General features: G+C 37.4%; 1 protein-coding gene across 19 annotated transcripts in view; it reads left to right on the top strand.

The window, feature by feature from the left end:
* GramD1B (GRAM domain containing 1B) overlaps positions 1 to 19,243 on the top strand; it is a 344,163-nt gene that overhangs the window by 74,538 nt on the left and 250,382 nt on the right. For all 19 annotated transcript variants that reach the window (XR_010949825.1, XM_067767481.1, XM_067767476.1 and 16 more), the window contains 5 exons: positions 4,992 to 5,208; positions 5,288 to 6,308; positions 7,019 to 7,271; positions 7,370 to 7,500; positions 9,908 to 10,104. Coding sequence is in view for 18 of the 19 variants with exons in the window: in XM_067767481.1 (XP_067623582.1) it covers positions 4,992 to 5,208; positions 5,288 to 6,308; positions 7,019 to 7,271; positions 7,370 to 7,500; positions 9,908 to 10,104 (1,819 nt within the window). In the remaining variant the exon portion in view is untranslated. The remainder of the gene's footprint in view (positions 1 to 4,991; positions 5,209 to 5,287; positions 6,309 to 7,018; positions 7,272 to 7,369; positions 7,501 to 9,907; positions 10,105 to 19,243) is intronic.

The following is a 19,243-nucleotide window of genomic DNA, read 5'->3' as shown; positions in this document are numbered from 1 at the left end:
TCGTGGGCGAATAAAATAAGCTATATGTTTGCAAAAAAGACCTTTTTATCAATGGTGTTTCATTTCCCAAGTGGATTTATAACAATAAATAGGAAAAACTTCAAATTTAAAAAAAGGGGCGGGGCGATGCCACGGTGACTAAGCAATTTTCTATGTTCGGGAGCCATAACTCGAAGAAAAATTAACGGATCGTAATAAAATTGGGTACACAAACTTTCCGTATAGCAGGAAATATTTCCAGAAAAAATGGACGAGATCGGTTAAAGACCACACCCACTTTTATATAAAAAATTTTAAAGAGGGTCGTGGACGAAAATAATAAGATATAGCTTAGCGAAAAAGAGCTTTGTATCAATAGAATTTTACTTTCTAAATCGAATTATAACATTAATTTGGAAAGCATTAAAATTTTTGAAAATGGGTGTAGCACCGCCACTTTTTGTCTAAGCAATTTTCAATGTTTCGGGAGCCATAACTCGAAACAAACTACAACTAGCATTTGAAGTGTACAGCTGGGTATGTAATGTTCGGTTTCACCCGAACTTAGACTTCCTTACTTGTTATTTATCAGTTCGATTGCTGTGTTGCTTCAGCGGTAAACCAAAATAGCATATTCAAGCACTGTTGACACAACAACAACAGCATATTCAAGCGTATCGTTTTTATTTTTTTATTTTTCGTGCTTTTTCCACTTTTTAATTTCTTTAGGCATTACTGAAATTACATAGAGCATAGATTTAAATGTTAAAATAAGTAGTAAAATCCAATCCACCGAAACGCAACTAAAAGCTGTTTGACACATAAACACGTGAGTTTTGATCTAATATATTGTGTTGATTCTTTTGTGGTATAGCCCTATTAATTTTAAATAATATTGGCATAAACTATTTAAAATTCGCTTAAAAAACAAAGATATGTCAATAACTTCCGCATATCGCTACTGCACAAAAAGTGAAATGAAAAGGGTGAAGCCATTTACATAACCTCACTTCTTTTTCATCACCTCTATTGCCAGTGTATTAAATAATTAAAAAAAAAAAAAACTTAGTTGCTACTTTTTTCGTCCAAATTTTCTGAAGAGTTTCATTTGCTGCAAAATTTTTTCTGTAATCTGTTAGTCGCTGTTTACACACAAAAACATTTTGCTAACTATGGGCAACTTCTCTTTTGGAATTGCGTATCATATTTACACATGGCGACTCTTTCCATGCAACAATTTGGCATTTTGTTAAAATTTTTTTCTAAACAATTTTTTGTTCTGTTTTGAAAATCCAATAATTAATGGTGAAATATTGGAAATTTTATATAAAATTATAAATACCTGTGATCAAAATCAATAAAAAGTTCCTTTTAAAAAAATAATATCCAAAAAAAGAATTTGAAAACACAAGAAAGAAAGCACACGGCAAGTTGTCGGGCAAAAGAAACTCGGTGTCCGCCCGCTTTCCTCGTCATCACCTCTTCACCAAGTTACGAGTTTCAGCAACAAAAATATTCATGACAGCGACTTACGCCCCGATTCTGTGCACGTGACAAATTTTCAATAAGTTGACAAGTAATCAAGATTTTTATCAAGTTGACAAATATTTCTATTCTGTGCATAACTTGACAACTCTAAAAAGCTCTACGACCTGTGCTTTTCACCATACTGTGGAGACCTAAATAAAGTAAATCCAAATCAGCAAAATGGAATAAACGTAAGAATTAAATATTGTTCATTATTTTTTGTAACAAATATTTTAAAATCATGGTTTTTTTAAGTAAATCAAAAGTGGAACGTGCAACGCATGAGCAATTGGAGCGATATGTCTCATTTTATGCTGGTAACCCCGAAATGGGAATAGGAAAAAATAATCCGCGGGGTTTTTTCGGGGTCATTTCGGCATGGCTTTGGAGGCTCCCTCGGGGTCATTTGGGGGTCATTCCTGGATAGTTTTGGGGATGGTTGGGATGACCACTATATGACGCCGGGACGACCCGATGGAGTCCCCAAAACCATCTCGGAATATCCCCCAAATTACCCCAAGGGAGTCCCCAAAACCATCCCGGAATGTCCCCGAGAGTGTCCCCAAAAACATCCGGGAACGCTCACTAAATGACGCCGGGACGACCCGATGGAGTCCCAAAACCATCCCAGAATGTCCCCAAATGACCCCGAGGGAGTCCCCAAAACCATTTCAGAATGACCCCGAGGGAGTCCCCAAAACCATCACAGAATGTCCCCCAAATTACCCCGAGGAAGTCCCCAAAACCATCCCAGAATATCCCCCAAATAACCCCGAGAGAGTCCCCAAAAAGATCCCAGAATGACCCCTAAATATCCCCGGGAGGATCTTCCCACAATAATAGCAAAAGTAATAAATGTTCTTCCATTTTCTCTCGATCGCACAATAACAGAATTCTAATTTAAATTTATCCGTATAAATTAAATTATCAAGAGCGTTTGACTTATTGACAATTTGTCAGCAAAAAAGCTTTTTATTTTTTACATAGAATACCAATTACTTGATAAATTGTCAAACTTGACAAATAAGCAAGATGGTGAATTTGTCAAGTGCACAGAATAGGGCTGTTAGAGAACTCAAAGCCTAGTATTTTGATTTTATCTGAAAAATCGCGGTAGCGGGAATTGGAAATTCGAATTTTCGAAGTCAGCTGTTTTGTCAATTGAAATTTCGTTGCGCATTTCTTATTTTGTTTAAAAAATTGAAAAGTTTAATTATTGTTGCGAATTTGTTTGAAATTAAGATATAAAATATAAACAATGCACAGTATTGCATTTCATATGGTATTCACTGAAATAAGTAATGAATTGGTGCCACTGCAACATCAACAGATGAGCATAAGAAGAAGAAGACAGCGGGATAACACAAATCCGCCGGAGTTGCCTGCATTTCTTCAGCAATTCAATTTTCTGGCGGCAAAGTGGAGTTGCGTTCGCCTTTCGCCATATGCCAAAATCTATTTAAGCCTTTTTAAAAAATCCTTGCGCAATTTTTGGATGGCTGCATCAAATATACCAAGAGCTCTTCCGTTGCTTATGATATACTTTTCGACTTAAAATAAAGAATATTGTGGTATAATGTACATATGTATTTTAGAACAAATTTGTACAATAAGTGTTCTTTCTTCAAAGAACCAATTTACTTAAACTATTTTTAATGCATTCCCTTTAATTTAACAAGTGAAGAAACTCCTATGAAATAGCAGATAAATCTCCCTTTCAATCGCATTCAAAATACCTACTTTTCTCCCATAACCGGTTTCCGCTTTTTCGAACATTGTTCAGAATAAGAGGAAAGGGAGAAGTGAAAAAACTCACAAGGAATTTTTATTAAGAATACGCCGAATGGGAGAAGCGAAAAAACCCGCAAGGAATTTTTGTTTAGAATTGGGCTGATAGTAAAAACTCCTCCGATCTAAGTAGGATTTGAATCAGTTATGTGTGAATTTGAATTTTCTGAATTTAAATTGGAATTTCTGAACTTTAATTTTAACTTTCTGATTTCAAATTGGAAATTCTAAACTTTAGTTGTAATTTTCTGACTTCAATTGGAAGTTCTGAACTTAGATTGTAATTTTCTCAACTTAAGTTGGAAATTCTATAATTTTCTGAACTCAAATTTTCTAAATTAAAATTGGAAATACGGAACATAAATTGTAATTTTCTGAACCTTTCAAATTAAAGTGCAACTTCTAAAGTTTAATTGTAACTTTCTGATTTCAAATTGGAAATTCTGAACTTTTGAATTGTAATTTCTGCATTTGAATTGTACTTTTTCTCAACTTAAATTGCAAATTCTGAACTTGAATTGTAATTTTCTGAACTTAAAATAGAAATCCTGAACTTGAATTGATTAATTGATTTTCTGAATTTGAAATGAAAATTCTGAACTTGAATTGTGATTTTATGAAGTTGAATTGGAATTCCTGAATTGAATTGTAATTTTCTGAATTAAAATTGTAATTTCTCAATATGAATAGCATCTTTCTCAATTTTTGAACTTGAATTGCAGTTTTCTCAATATGAATTGCAATTTTCGGAATTCACTAGGCCCAGACCCGATTCACTCTAGCTCAACTTGGATCTGGATACTGTAATATGTATGCCCTGCTTTTAACGTGACCTCCATCTATCTTTGTCATTTGCAATGTGGAACCAACGTCTCTAACACCTTTATTTATTTGGTCCAGACGTTTTGAAACCGCCAGTTTGCTCAGACATCCGTTATAGAGTATTGATGACAATAATATGATTGATCGCACCTATTGGAAGCGTTGCTACAACAACAATATCAGTCTTCGAAATATGCGCCAATATATTCCTCCACTTATGGAAAGTTGGTTTTGGCTCCTAATTCCAGATTTAAAATGGCTTATGGACATTCTGAGTATGCACTTTTTTTCAACACCACTAGACCTACAACTTGATGTATATTTCGAAAAAGATATGTTCAAATTGTTATTTTTTTGTATTTATTGATTCAATTAACTCTCCAAATTATTAAATATACACCTTAATACGCGCCGATTTTTTTGGGAAGTTTATAAGAATTTTTTATGTTGACATAACAGCGTCGCGAATATGTTACAAAAGACGTTCTCCTCTAAAATGATGAGAACTGCCAACGCCATATCCCCAACACACAAACAAGGTCGGCTTAACTAGTAATGGATATTCAAAGACAACATGCACCATATACGAATCCGCCGTCCAAATTCGCCTAACCCATTTTGGTTCGGCCTAACCTCAATTTAAATACAATCGCCAGTTAACTTTTTGTTGTTGTATTTTTTTAGGTTAGACAAAGTCTGCTATAGAATTCAGATTCAGCGCATCAAAAAGCAAGAGAATAAACGGGTTCCTTACCAATCCGCCAACTTTTTTGTGGCTGTGATGATTTTGCTTTGAGTTTTTTTATTTATTCGCCACCAGTGGCTTGCACTACCAACTATAGGAACTATATTTTCTATTATCTTTACCATTTTAGGATGCTATCAGCAAATCAAGTGACACATCTGGTGAGTTAGTGCGTGGCGTAGTTGCAGATTCGGTTACTACTGATAAGCCGAAAAGCGCTTCCCGACTCTCAGAACGCGCTAAAAAGAAATCATGGTATAACGTACTCTATCCAAATTACAAATCACGTGCAGAAGATTTTAAAAAGCTCTTTAAGGAAGTACCAGGTGACGAGCGTCTTATTGTTGGTAATTAAGATGATGCGTACCTACTCAATATAGAATAAATATAAGACGCATATTAACACTTTGAAACATTTTTTTTTAGACTATTCCTGCGCTCTACAACGTGACATACTCGTACAGGGACGCCTATATGTTTCACAAAACTATGTATGCTTTCATGCGAATATATTCCGTTGGGAAACCTATTTAACCATACGTTGGAAGGATGTGACATCGATAACAAAAGAAAAAACCGCACTTGTTATACCAAATGCCATATCAATTTGTACCGCAAGAGAGAAATATTTCTTTGCTACATTTACAACACGTGATAAGGCATTTTTAATGCTCTTTCGAGTATGGCAAAATACATTGATGAATAAACAAATGCCTCCAAAAGAAATATGGCAATGGGTGCATAATTGTTATGGTGATGAATTGGGTCTTACAACAGATGATGAAGATTATATTGATCCGACTAGTGTAAAAGCGAAAGATACTGAAAGTGGTGGTGATTCAGAATTTGTTTTAGCAGAAGAAGATTGTAATTCATTTGTCACAGCATTTAGTAGCGATTTAACAACAGCGAAAACGGAATCAATACCTATTTCAAATAATACTGTAAATATTGCTGCTATTAGTTCTAGCGCTAGTAGTGTCGGTGCTTCTGCTGTTCCTGCTGTTAGTAAACCTAGTAGAAAGAAATCATATTTTTTTGGGGGGACGCATAAAGCGTTTGGTAATTCGTCTACGACCACCACCACGAATACATCAACAAGTGGTTCTGATAATAAAGCAAGTGATAATAATAGTAGTGAACGTATAATAACTAAAAGCATTATGAATGCAAAAGAATTAACTTTGACCTCTATGAAGCCGGATGAAGATATAGTAGGAGTACGCAGTAATAAAATAAGTAGTTCCGCTAATGAAAGTGGTAGCGGTGGTGGTAGTGGCGCTAGTAGAGAGACAAAAAGTTCAACACTCAAGGCCATAGTTGCGCACGATGCAAAGCGTAAAATGCCAAAAACTACACGTGAACGTGATGTAGCAGCAAGCAATAATCAAACAAATTTACCAACAGATGCTTCTGGTTCTAGTGATTCAGAAGATAATAAAGTTCCGTAAGTTAAGCTCTCTTTGTATTCTATGTACGTGGTTGTTGATACTGCAAAGTGTGCATTGTAAGCTGTGAATTTTTGTGCTTAATGGTGTGACACGCGTATAAATTTTTTTTTGTATTTGTTTACTACCGTAAAATAATATCTAATTTCAAATCAGATAATTGAAAGACAGAATGGTCCCCGCGGATTAGGGGGTCAGAATATACCCGCGGTAGGTATGCCTGTCGTAAGAGGCGATATAATACCAGATTCAAGGGGCTGTGTAGCGCAACCTTTTCAGGCTGCCAGCGCAATATATAGCTTCTCCAAACCCAATTGACCCCACCTTTCCGCGGCGAATCCTGTTTCACTAACAGACGAAGCTCTGGCGACCCCAAGCTCCTCGTGGAACTTGGTGGTGGGGAGGGAGGGATGCCTGATGGCCATATAAATCGTTCCCGAGATGGTCGGGCTAACAACTTAATGGTGCTGTGTTACGGGAGCGTACCGGATATGTATCCGGCAAAGGACCATCACATAGATAACACTCCCCAAAGCATTCAGGGAGAAACCTAATAGCTACAACAAGAACAACAACAACAGAATGGTAGCTTCAGTGTCGTGTAAAACAAAAAATTCACATAGCAGTATCACCGATAATTTGTGTATATATAATATATATGTTTGTCACTGATAGCTAATTTTTCACTAAAATATATACCTCTTTATAGATTTATTGCAACAGCTGAATGCTCATCAACACATGAAGGTCGTCAATTAGTACACACAATACTTCCAATTAATGTCGATACGCTATTTAGCATGCTTTTTTCAAAATCGAAATTCTTTTTGGAATTTCATGCAGCGCGTAAAACTGAAAATATGTCTTTCAACGATTGGTTAACCAATAATGAAAGCAAGAAGACACGTACTATTAATTTAACTGTGCAATTATTGGCTTCCGTGGGACCTAAAGTGTCTAAGGTAATTTTTTTTCCTATGTTTTTGCTACCCAACTTGTACTTTCAATAGCCAAGGCACATATTTTGATTGAAACTTTTTTATTTTTCGAAAAATTACAGGTTACTGAAAACCAAGAGATGCGTGAATGTAGTAAACCGGGTGAATTGTATTCCATAGATGTAACTAGTGTTAACGCTGGCATTCCATATGCCGATAGTTTTAATGTCTTAATGCACTATTGCCTTGTAAGGTAAGTTACTACCCTGCATTACTACATATAGATACATTACAGCCCAGCAAAACAAAACGCAATAAAAATTAATTGAAATTATATAAGCTATTTTTTATACTCAGCGTGCTTTGCACACAGAGTATATTAACTTTGATTGGATAACGGTTGGTTGTACAGGTATAAAGGAATCGAGATAGATATAGACTTCCATATATCAAAATCATCAGTATCGAAAAAAAAATTTGATTGAGCCATGTCCGTACGTCCGTCCGTTAGCACGATAACTTAAGTAAATATTGAGATATCTTCACCAAATTTGGTACACTAGCTTATCTGGACCCAGAATAGATTGGTATTGAGTATGAGTGAAATCGGATGATAACCACGCTCACTTTTTATATATATAACATTTTTGAAAACACAAAAAACCCGATTATTTAGTAAATAATACACCTAGAATGTTGAAATTTGACATGTGGACTGATATTGAGACTTGATAAAAATTTGGAAAAAATGTTTAAAATGGGCGTGGCTCCGCCAACTTGTGATAAAATCAATTTTACAAATATTATTAATCATAAATCAAAAATCGTTAAACCTATCGTAACAAAATTCGGCAGAGAGCTTGCCCTTACTATAAGGAATAATTTGAAGAAAAATTAACGAAATCGGTGTGGCCCACTTTTATATAAAAGATTTTTAAAAGGGTCGTGGGCGAATAAAATAAGCTATATCTTTGCAAAAAGGAGCTTTATATCAATGGTATTTCATTTCCCAAGTGGATTTATAACAATAAATAGGAAAAATTTCAAATTTAAAAAAATGGGCGTGGCACCGGCCCTTTTATGACTAAGCAATTTTCTATGTTTCCGGAGCTATAACTCGAAGAAAAATTAACGGATCGTAATAAAAGTGGGTACCCACATTTTCCCTATAGCAGGAAATATTTCTAGGAAAAATGGACGAGATCGGTTAAAGATCACGCCTACTTTTATATAAAAAATTTTTAAAAGGGTCGTAGACGAAAATAATAAGCTATAACTTATCAAAAAATAGTTTTGAATCAATGATATTTCACTTATTAGGTTTTACTGTAAGAGGAAATGGGGAGACATTTTTTTTAAACCTGCGGTGCCACGTGTTACGTAGAAAAGTAATGTATATTAAATGAAATGTACGCTGAGTATATAATGTTCGGTTACACCCGAACTTGGACACCTTTACTTGTTTTTCTTTTGGATTAATTTAAAAAAACTGAATGAATTGTGTAAGGAAAACTATATAATACAATTACGAAAACATTTTCGAAAAAATTTCAAATTTCTAATAATTGTTACTGTAAAACATTATATGAGCTAAAAGGCCGTAGTTAAATAAAACACAATATTTAAAATTGTATTTTAGTTTTTAATTCGTCGATGTTTCGAGTTCAGTATCATCAAACATAGTTATATGTTCCTGAAGATGATTTCAGACTGAAATCGAAATATCGACGAATTGAACACTAAAATACAATTTCAAATATTTTTAACTACGGCCTTTTAGCTCATATAAAGTTTTACAATAACAAATACAAAAATCATGCATAATTTTCATAAAAACGTACAAATTTTCTGTTTTGAATTTTTGTTTTATTTTTTTGGATTAGGGATTAATGGCAGAGTTCTGTGACCATAGCGCCAGGTACAAAATCAAAATGGTCTCTCTAGATTGTCGTTTCATTCCACATGTTCCTCCGTTATTCACAATAGCTCCGTTATTCACAGTAGCTCCGCTATTTAATATTTAAATTCCGTTATGTATCGAAATGTTAATTTTATTGGTTTTTAAACTGCATCACGCCAGACACAAAATCAATAGTAATTTGGTTTTTAAATGGCACCACGCCAGGCACAAAATAAGCAATATGTATTTCAGAGCTATATGTCACACTGATTCCTGTTAGGAGTTCAAAAACACCACCCTGACACCAGATCAGGGAAGCATTGCATCTGCCAACTCAGCCAAAACGCCAGAAGGAAGCACAAAGCCAACATTGAGCCCTATTTAAATTTTCAGCTCAACGAAAAACCCCGCCAAATTGCAGTTGAGCCGAGGATGACACTGCACGACCACTCCGACGAACTGACTAGAGCGGAATTTTAGGCAGCTTGCTTTTGCCAATTTGTTTTTCGAAGAAGGGTGTATTGGATTATTTCCATATAAAACATGAAATTTATTTTTTTATACTATTTTTATACCTAAAAGTTCTTTAAATCAAAAACCTCCTGCAATTTTTTTTAAAGTTTTTCGAGTTCTCAAATTTTTTCGAAACATAGTTTTCGTCATAAAGTTTATATAAATGATAAAATTAGCAATTTTTTAGGGTGTATTACATAACTGTATAGATTTGAATGCATAAAAAAATTATATTCAACTCTTTCAGAACTGTTGATGATCATACAATGCTGTCAGTGCACGCTCAAGTCAAATATAAAAAATCAATATGGGGTGTTGTTAAAGGTTTTATTGAAAAGAATACATGGGCTGGTTTAGAAGAATACTTTAATGCATTACAACAAGCATTACAAAGTGAAACATGCATACCACCTGCCAAAGCAAAATCACGTCGTACACGACGGGGTAAGTAAATACAAATAAGTAGTAACAAGAAATTAATACCAAAAATCACAAATGCTCCTATATACATACTTTCATCGCATACCTAGATCCAACGAGGGTTTGTTCAAAGGTCTGTGATTTAATAATTCAATACAGAGCGATCTGTATTATTGATTCTCTATTTTTAAAGCTCCATTATTCATTAAGAGAAACTGTCGTAATTTTTTAAAGTTTTATTTTTATTGATTTCTCATTGGATCTATGCGTGCGCAGTATGACCACTAAATCTTACTACATTATTGACGACTTAATGACTTTATAATTTTTAAATTTGAATACGTTTACGTTTTGTTATTGTTACTACAACTTCCTTCATTACTACTACTAATTTTATTGCTACTATTCCAACTGCTTACCCCATGCACACTCAATGGCCCTCTAGCATTGCTTACTACACGGTGAATAATATTTGTTGCAATAATAGTCAATGTCTATTCTCATCGTCATGATCATCAATATGAATTGCGTAGATTTGCAGGTATACTGACGTAATTTTTGTTTTTTCAGTAAATTACTCAGGGCAGCACTAAAATGTGATGTGGCAAATGTTGTAACTTGTATTTGATAGATATTTAATCAGCATCAGATTTTGAGATTTTTGTCTTACTAAATCGTTCCCGATATGGTCTGGCTCTACTAGTAATTTCGTAGCTTAAGATGCTAATTCCGCAGCACACCGGATCTATATCCGACAATAAAGATTTTTCTGCCTAAATCCCGAGCTGTTGAAAACTTGTATCTGCCAATTCGTTATCATCTAGAATGAATCTGTCAAAAACAGCTAACATATTTGTGTTCCATTTTATGTTGCCCTATGCTCCCATTATATAGTCAAATAAACCCTTTTCGCTGCATGCTGCGTATATTTGATATATATATATATATTGGATATCATCCTCAAACCACCATTATACATACATTTATATATATATATATATATATATATTTATTTATTTATTTATTTATTTATTTATTTATTTAAGCCAATTATAGTATAGTTTATTAATTCAGTCTATGATCAAAAATCTTACAGACTAGATACAATAACATATTAAAAATAAAATAAATATAGGTATTAAACATATACATTAGGTACAACATTATGTAAAGAGTAAGACAAAGGAAGCCTTGAATGTATCTCTGGACGCAGAAAAATCAATATTTAGTCTAGTAGAGATTTTATTAAATTCAGTAAGGGCGCGAAAAATTGGGCTAAAATAAAAGTAATTTGCTCTACAAGAACTCAAGTAAAAAGGCAGGAATGCGCGCAAATTTTTTTGCGGCACATTAAACGGTATTTTCTCAAGAAGAGTCGCACAGTCCAAAGAGCCCACAATTAAGTCATACACAAAAATAACCAAGTGCACCGTTCTCCTCGCTTCAAGTGATTGCAGATTGATCAGTTGACAACGAGAAGAATAAGAAGGCAGCGGGTTATCAAAATGTATGGAGTTCAAAGCAAAACGGACAAACTTTCTTTGAACTCTTTCTATTCTGGCCGAATGATTACTGTAGATGGGGTTCCAGATATTGGAAGCATATTCAATTTTGGAGCGCACTAACGATATATATAGGGCTTTCTTAGTATACGGATCTTTAAAGTCCCTTGCATATCTGCGAAGAAAAGCAAGGTTCCTGTAGGCCATTGGGACACATAACATATGTGATTGGTGAATGTGAATTTTGAGTCAAAGACAACGTCTAGATCAACATGTTCGTTAATTGACGCCAACTGGATGCCTGAAATAGAGTACAACGAAGAATAGTAACTCATGGATTTTGAGAAAGACATACTGAAGCATTTTTTAACATTTAAGAAAAGATTATTGGCGCGACACCAATCATCCACATTATTAAGGTCACTTTGCAAAAGGCAGGAATCCGAAGGGGCATTAATTCTACGGAAAAATTTAAGATCATCAGCAAATAGCAGAAAACTGGAGTTTTTGAAGCAGGAACCAATATCATTTATGAAAAGCACAAATAGGAGTGGATCGAGAATACTTCCCTGAGGCACTCCAGATGTTGCGACAAATGAGTGGGACTTAAGATTTTCAATCTTAACACACAAGAGTCTATTCGTCAGGTAGGATTTCAAGCAGCTTAAAAACACAGAGTGAAAGCCAATACACTCAAGTTTATATAAAAGAATCTGGTGAGAGACCTTGTCGAAGGCCTTCGAGAAGTCCGTGTATATAACATCAATTTGAGATCCATCTTTAAATGCGGATATACAAAAATCCGAGAAAGACGCCAAGTTAGTGACAGAAGAGCGTCCGGCAGTAAAACCATGTTGATTGGGTTCAACAATGCGTTTGACTATAAAGGATAGTTTATCTTTTATTATATTTTCGAAAAGTTTCGAACAAACAGTAAGTTTAGAAATAGGCCTATAGTTTGAAACATCGTTTTTATTCCCGGTTTTGAAAATCGGTGTTATCGAAGCACATTTCCATCTATCTATAAAAATGCCAGATGAGAGAGACAAATTAAAGATGTAGCAAAGAGGTGAACATAAAGATACTGTAACGAATTTGCTGCAAATCCTCTTATTTGCAATCCTCTGCTAAGTTCGAATCACTAAACTGTTGAATAAATAACTCCAATATTGAATGATAGAAAAATGGCCTTTATTAAAGTACTTCACAATAACACTTATACTTTGCTACTCGCTGGCTTAATAACCAAACTGATTAATAACTCAAATGAAACTCTACTATTGGCCGCCAGATCGCGTGCTTAAGCAAACTGATTGATAGCTCAACTTTAACTGAATTACTTATTACTCGCTTGCCCCGCTTTTATAGTTTACGCTGCATACTTCTAGGCTCTTCGATTTCCAGAACTTACTAGTTCTTTCGGCTACAAAATCGCCAGCCACAACTACGTGCACAAATTATTGCCCTCTCTTGTGACCACTGACATAAGATATATGCATGTGTTTGTGCATTGCCGCTCCGCTGCTCGTATACGTACATATGTGTAGACGCAATTATTTATTCGTTTATGTAGATACATAAAGATTGAATTATTGATGTGAATGTTTGTAGTTTACAGTCTCTCGCGCGCACATAGGCGTATAAGTAAATACATCTGTGTGTGACATCTCTCTGGGCTGCCTTATATATGTGTATACTTGATTTGATTATTAACGTAAATACTGCTTGGCATGGCCTTAGCATCGCCTTAGTGATGGGATAACTTAGTGATGGTAATATCCGTGACACTGCCCTCCACCTAAGTCTGATCGTCCCGATCAGACAAATCTCTCGATCTAAACGATGCCAGCCTTTCCAAATGGACCACTTTCTTTTTGGTTCGTGGTTTACCGATGGTTTGTATGCGGTACACTACATCGTTGATCCGTTTTACAACTTTGTATGGGCCTTCCCAATTACACTGCAATTTCGGGGACAAACCTTTTTTACGTTGTGGGTTGTATAACAGCACCAAATCTCCTTCCTGAAAACCTTCTGAATTAATTGCTTTATCGTATCTGGCTTTCATCTTGTCACTCATAATCTTTGTTCTTTGCCTTATCAGATCATGTATTTCTCTTAGCTCTTCTTCCAAATCACTAGTGGATTTCCTGACATTTCTCTCCGCATTGGCATCTATCCCAAACTTCAAATCAGCTGGCAGTCTAAGGTCATTGCCAAAAATTACTTTTGCAGGGGTTTGGCCCGTTGTCTCATGCACTGCTGATCGGTAAGCCATCAAGAATAATGGTATGCGGGTATCCCATTCTTTATGGTACTTGTCTACTACTTTCCTTAAGTGCTCCTCCAATGTTCTATTGAATCGTTCTACCATACCATCGGATTGAGGATGCAATGCAGTTGTCCGTGTTTTTCGAATGCCCAATGACTTACACATTTCCTGGAACACAGCTGATTCGAAATTCCTGCCTTGGTCAGAATGTAACTCCATTGGTACACCATACCTTGCAACCCATTCGTTTTTAACCACTTCTGCTACTGTTTCTGCTTCTTGGTTTGGGATTGGGTATACCTCTGGCCATTTACTGAAATAATCCATAACCACCAGTACGTATTTGTTTCCGCGGTTACTAGTAGGAAATGGACCTGCGACATCCATGGCGATCCTTTCAAATGGCGCACCTGAGTTATATTGCTTCATCTGGCCATGACTTCGTGTTCTGGGCCCTTTCGCTCTGCTGCAAACCTCGCAGTTCGCAATCCACTCAGTGACCGACTGACGACAACCAACCCAATAGAATCTCTGTTTAATCTTCTCGAGCGTCTTCGTGATTCCAAGATGACCTCCGCTTGGACCATTATGCAGCTCGCTGAGCACGTCAGGAATCCTCTTTCTGGGAACAACTATCAGTTTATTCTTGTATTTACCATCCTCACTCTCCCATAGTCGATGAAGGCAACCGGATATCAATTCTAAACTGTTCCACTGTGCCCAATATGACTTCGCAATGGGACTCTCTGCTGACATCTCTTCTCTGTTTGGTCTTTCATTTCGTTCGAGCCCTTGCATAACACGTGACAGATCTGCGTCTTCTAGCTGGCACTTTCTTAGCTGTTCCTTGTCCCATTCATCTGTACATGTTATATTCATTAGCCGGACATCTATAATGTCTTCTTTAGCCTCGGCTTTTGAACAGTGCTTGCATTCCAAACTACATGGTCTTCGTGACATTGCATCAGCATTTCCATGGGTACTACCTTTTCGATGCTCAATGGAAAAGTCGTAGCTTTGTAGTCGCTCGATCCACCGTGCCAATTGTCCTTCCGGATTACGGAACTGCAGAAGCCATTTCAACGCTGCGTGATCTGTCCTGACACGGAATCGCTGGCCGTAGAGGTATTTGTGAAAATGTTTAATGCAGTCTACCAATGCCAACAGCTCTCTCCGCGTAACACAGTAGTTTCTCTCTGGTTTTCCAATCGAACGGCTGTAATATGCAACTACCTTCTCCTGTCCATCGACCAGTTGTGATAAAACGCCTCCTATAGCATATCCACTCGCATCTGTATCCAGAATAAATGTTGCTCCTGGAATCGGATATGCTAACATTGGGGCAGTGCACAAACGCTCCTTCAATGTTTGGAAAGCCACTTCTTGCTCCTTCTTCCATTCAAAAGCTTTGTTTTTTCTTGTAAGCTCATGGAGGCTATGGGCTACGCTGGAAAAATTTGGTATAAATCGGCGGTAATATGTGCACTGCCCAAGAAAACTTCTCAATTCATGTAGGTTCTGTGGTCTTGGCCAATCCTTTACAGCCTCTATTTTTTCGTTCGCAGTGCAGATGCCCTCTGTCGTTACCTTGTGACCCAAATAATTGACTTCCTTTTTAAACAGCGCACACTTTTTGGGACTTAACTTCAGACCAGCGCCAGCTATTCTCTGGAAAACTTCCTCCAAGTTCTTAAGATGTTCATCAAAGTTCTTGCCCAATACGATGATGTCGTCCAGGTACACCAAGCATGTTTTCCAATGTAGTCCTTTCAGTACCTGGTCCATGAGTCTCTCAAAAGTAGCTGGTGCATTACAAAGTCCAAAAGGCATCACTGTAAATTGCCAAAGACCATCACCGACACTGAAGGCTGTTTTCTCTTTATCTTCCTCCTTCACCTCCACTTGCCAGTAGCCGCTTTTCAAGTCCAGCGTGGAAAACCATTTCGTACCAGATAGCGAGTCCAGAGTGTCGTCAATTCTTGGCAATGGGTAGCTATCCTTTTTCGTTACGTCATTCAACTTCCGGTAGTCCACGCAAAACCTCATTTTTCCATCCTTCTTTTTTACAAGTACTACCGGTGAGCTCCATGGACTAGCTGATGGTTCGATGACGCCGCTGTCGCTCATTTCTTGAATGATTTGACTCACAACTTCCCGCTTCGCCAGTGGAACACTACGTGGAGCTTGACGGATCGGCCTCGCATCTCCAGTGTTAATTTGGTGTTTCACAACGTTGGTGCGGCCTGGTTTAGAATCATCCAGGTCAAATATGTTCGCGTACTTTAGGAGCAGTTGTTTTGCCTTACTCTGATAGGGGTCCTCTAGCCCATGCGTCCATGCCGTGATATCATTTGAAAGATCAGTATTACTAGATGAAACGTATTCCTGGAGCTGTTCACAGTTAATAACTACTTCGGCCTCTTGGCATCTTCCCAAAATAGCACCTTTGGTCAAATTGAATGGTGACTTGAACTCATTGAGTACTCTTACCGGAATACGTCCATCTTGTTTTGTCATAGCCAGGGTTTTTCCTACAAGTATGTTCAGTGCTGATTTATTTGCTGCTTCGACAACCCACAATTTGTTTGTCCCACAATCTCCATCTACCTTTGCCCAGATGACTGCTTCTGATTTTGGTGGTATTTGCTGACTCTCTTCCACCAGCACTCGTTTCCTGCTGTAGCCTCTCTCGTAGCCGAAATTAAGTGGCACATCCATGTTCTTATATCGCATCGTCTTGCTTTGCATATCGATCTTGATGCCTTGGTTGATTAAGAAGTCCACTCCAATTATGATTTCATCAACAATACCTGCCACTATAAAATTGTGAAGTACCGTGACGTTCCCAATTGCTACTTCACATTCTACTTCTCCAATTACCTGGGTGTCCTCTCCCGTGGCTGTACGTAATCTTGCTCCAAGCAATGGTCTTATCTTCTTGTTGACTAAATCCGCTCGAATGATGGAATGAGATGCACCCGTATCTACAGTCAGTAACCGTTCCTTCCCGTCCACATGTCCTCCAACAGTAAGATTGCTTGACCTTCTTCCAATTTGCGAGATAGAGATTATGGGGCATTCAATTGAGGGAGCCAGCTGTCGCCCCTTGCGGCTGACTCGCTTTAGTTTAACGATTGAGTGGATTTGGAGATTTGCTCGTCTCCTTCAGCTCTGCGTTTACGGCCACCCACATTGTTGGAACTATTGGAATTGCTACTGCAATGACGTGCAATGTGACCTGGGTTACCGCACTTGAAACATTTCATAACTCCGGCATTTTTCTGTTGTGATCCCTTCAGAGCTTCCAAAATTGTATCTACCCACTCCGGCCTTTCTACTTCCACACGATGAGCTTTGTATGCTGGTTTACTCAATAATGACGCCGTTTCTTGGGTCAATGCATGGGATACCGTTTCAGCAAACGTTAGTTTTGGATTCGCATATGTAGCCCGCTTCGTTTCCACATCTCGTATGCCATTTATGAAGCTCTGGATTTTTACCCTTTCAGTGTATTCCACGGGTGCGTCCGCATTTGCAAGATGAGCCAATCTTTCAATATCTGAAGCAAACTCCTGCAATGTCTCATTTGCTTTTTGGTAGCGGTTTTGCAACTCAATTTGGAATATCTGTTTCCTATGCTCGCTTCCATAACGTCGTTCTACAGCAGCCATCAATGTTTCATAACTGTTCCGTTCGTACTCTGGAATCGTCTGTAAGATTTCCGCTGCGGGCCCTTTCAATGCCACGAACAGTGCAGCAACTTTATCTTCCGCATTCCAGTTGTTCACTGCTGCGGTCTTCTCAAACTGTAGCTTAAAGACCTGGAAAGGAACAGAACCGTCAAAGGATGGTGTTTTTACCTTTGGATTACTCGCTGAAACTGCTGGACGATTTAATTGTAACTGTTCCATACGACCCTTCAAATTATCGACTTCTGCCTGAAATTGAGCGATTTTTGCATCCTGCGCTTCCAGCTTTGATGTTACCCTTGCTTCCTGTGCTTCTAACTGTGAAGACATTTGTGCCACCTGCAATGATAAGCGCTCCTCTTGTTCTTCCATCTTTGATGTTATACGGGTTTCCTGCGATTCCAGTTGTGAAGAAATTTGTGTCGACATTTCTGAAATACGTGTTTCTTGTGCTTCAATCTTCGATGTTATTCGTGTCTCTTGGGATTCCATCTGTGATGACATATACGTTTTCTGTTCTTCTAGTTGAGATGCCAGTTGAGATGTTATATCTGTCTTTTGCGATTCCAGTTGAGAAGCCACTGTCGATGTTTGAGCAGATATTGCAGCCAAAATTATGTTCAAGTCTGTGCTGGTAACCGTCTGCGATGTTTCGTTTTTCTCTTCAATTTTTGTTGTCTCCTCGCCATCAAGGTGAAAGACATACTATTCCACATCAATTCCTTCTGCTTCCATTGCCTCTCGTAGCCGTGCCTGAAGTTCGAGTTTAACGCCGCTTGTATTCAATCCACGGCTCTCCAACTCCTTCTTCAGTTGCTGGATCTTTAATTCACTGAACTTTGCCATATCCTTGTTGTCTTCTGGAATTTATTCAACAATTCCTCTTCTGACACCAATTGTAACGAATTTGCTGCAAATCCTCTTATTTGCAATCCTCTGCTAAGTTCGAATCACTAAACTGTTGAATAAATAACTCCAATATTGAATGATAGAAAAATGGCCTTTATTAAAGTACTTCACAATAACACTTATACTTTGCTACTCGCTGGACCAAACTGATTAATAACTCAAATGAAACTCTACTATTGGCCGCCAGATCGCGTGCTTAAGCAAACTGATTGATAGCTCAACTCAAACTGAATTACTTCTTACTCGCTTGCCCCGCTTTTATAGTTTACGCTGCATACTTCTAGGCTCTTCGATTTCCAGAACTTACTAGTTGTTTCGGCTACAAAATCGCCAGCCACAACTACGTGCACAAATTATTGCCCTCTCTTGTGACCACTGACATAAGATATATGCATGTGTTTGTGCATTGCCGCTCCGCTGCTCGTATACGTACATATGTGTAGACGCAATTATTTATTCGTTTATGTAGATACATAAAGATTGAATTATTGATGTGAATGTTTGTAGTTTACAGTCTCTCGCGCGCACATAGGCGTATAAGTAAATGCATCTGTGTGTGACATCTCTCTGGGCTGCCTTATATATGTGTATACTTGATTTGATTATTAACGTAAATACTGCTTGGCATGGCCTTAGCATCGCCTTAGTGATGGGATAACTTAGTGATGGTAATATCCGTGACAATACACTGCAGTGCTTCAGAACATACGCGCAGACGCCATCACTGTCGCATTTCAGTGAGGGCTTTAGTGTTAACATAGCATTGCCAACGTCAGTATTGGAGATCGTGA

This window comes from Eurosta solidaginis, chromosome 2, assembly GCF_040869045.1.
Source record: "Eurosta solidaginis isolate ZX-2024a chromosome 2, ASM4086904v1, whole genome shotgun sequence".
NCBI classification, from domain to species: Eukaryota; Metazoa; Arthropoda; class Insecta; order Diptera; family Tephritidae; genus Eurosta; species Eurosta solidaginis.
Note: the sequence above shows the minus strand (reverse complement) of the source record. Positions and strands in the feature narration are given on the sequence as shown.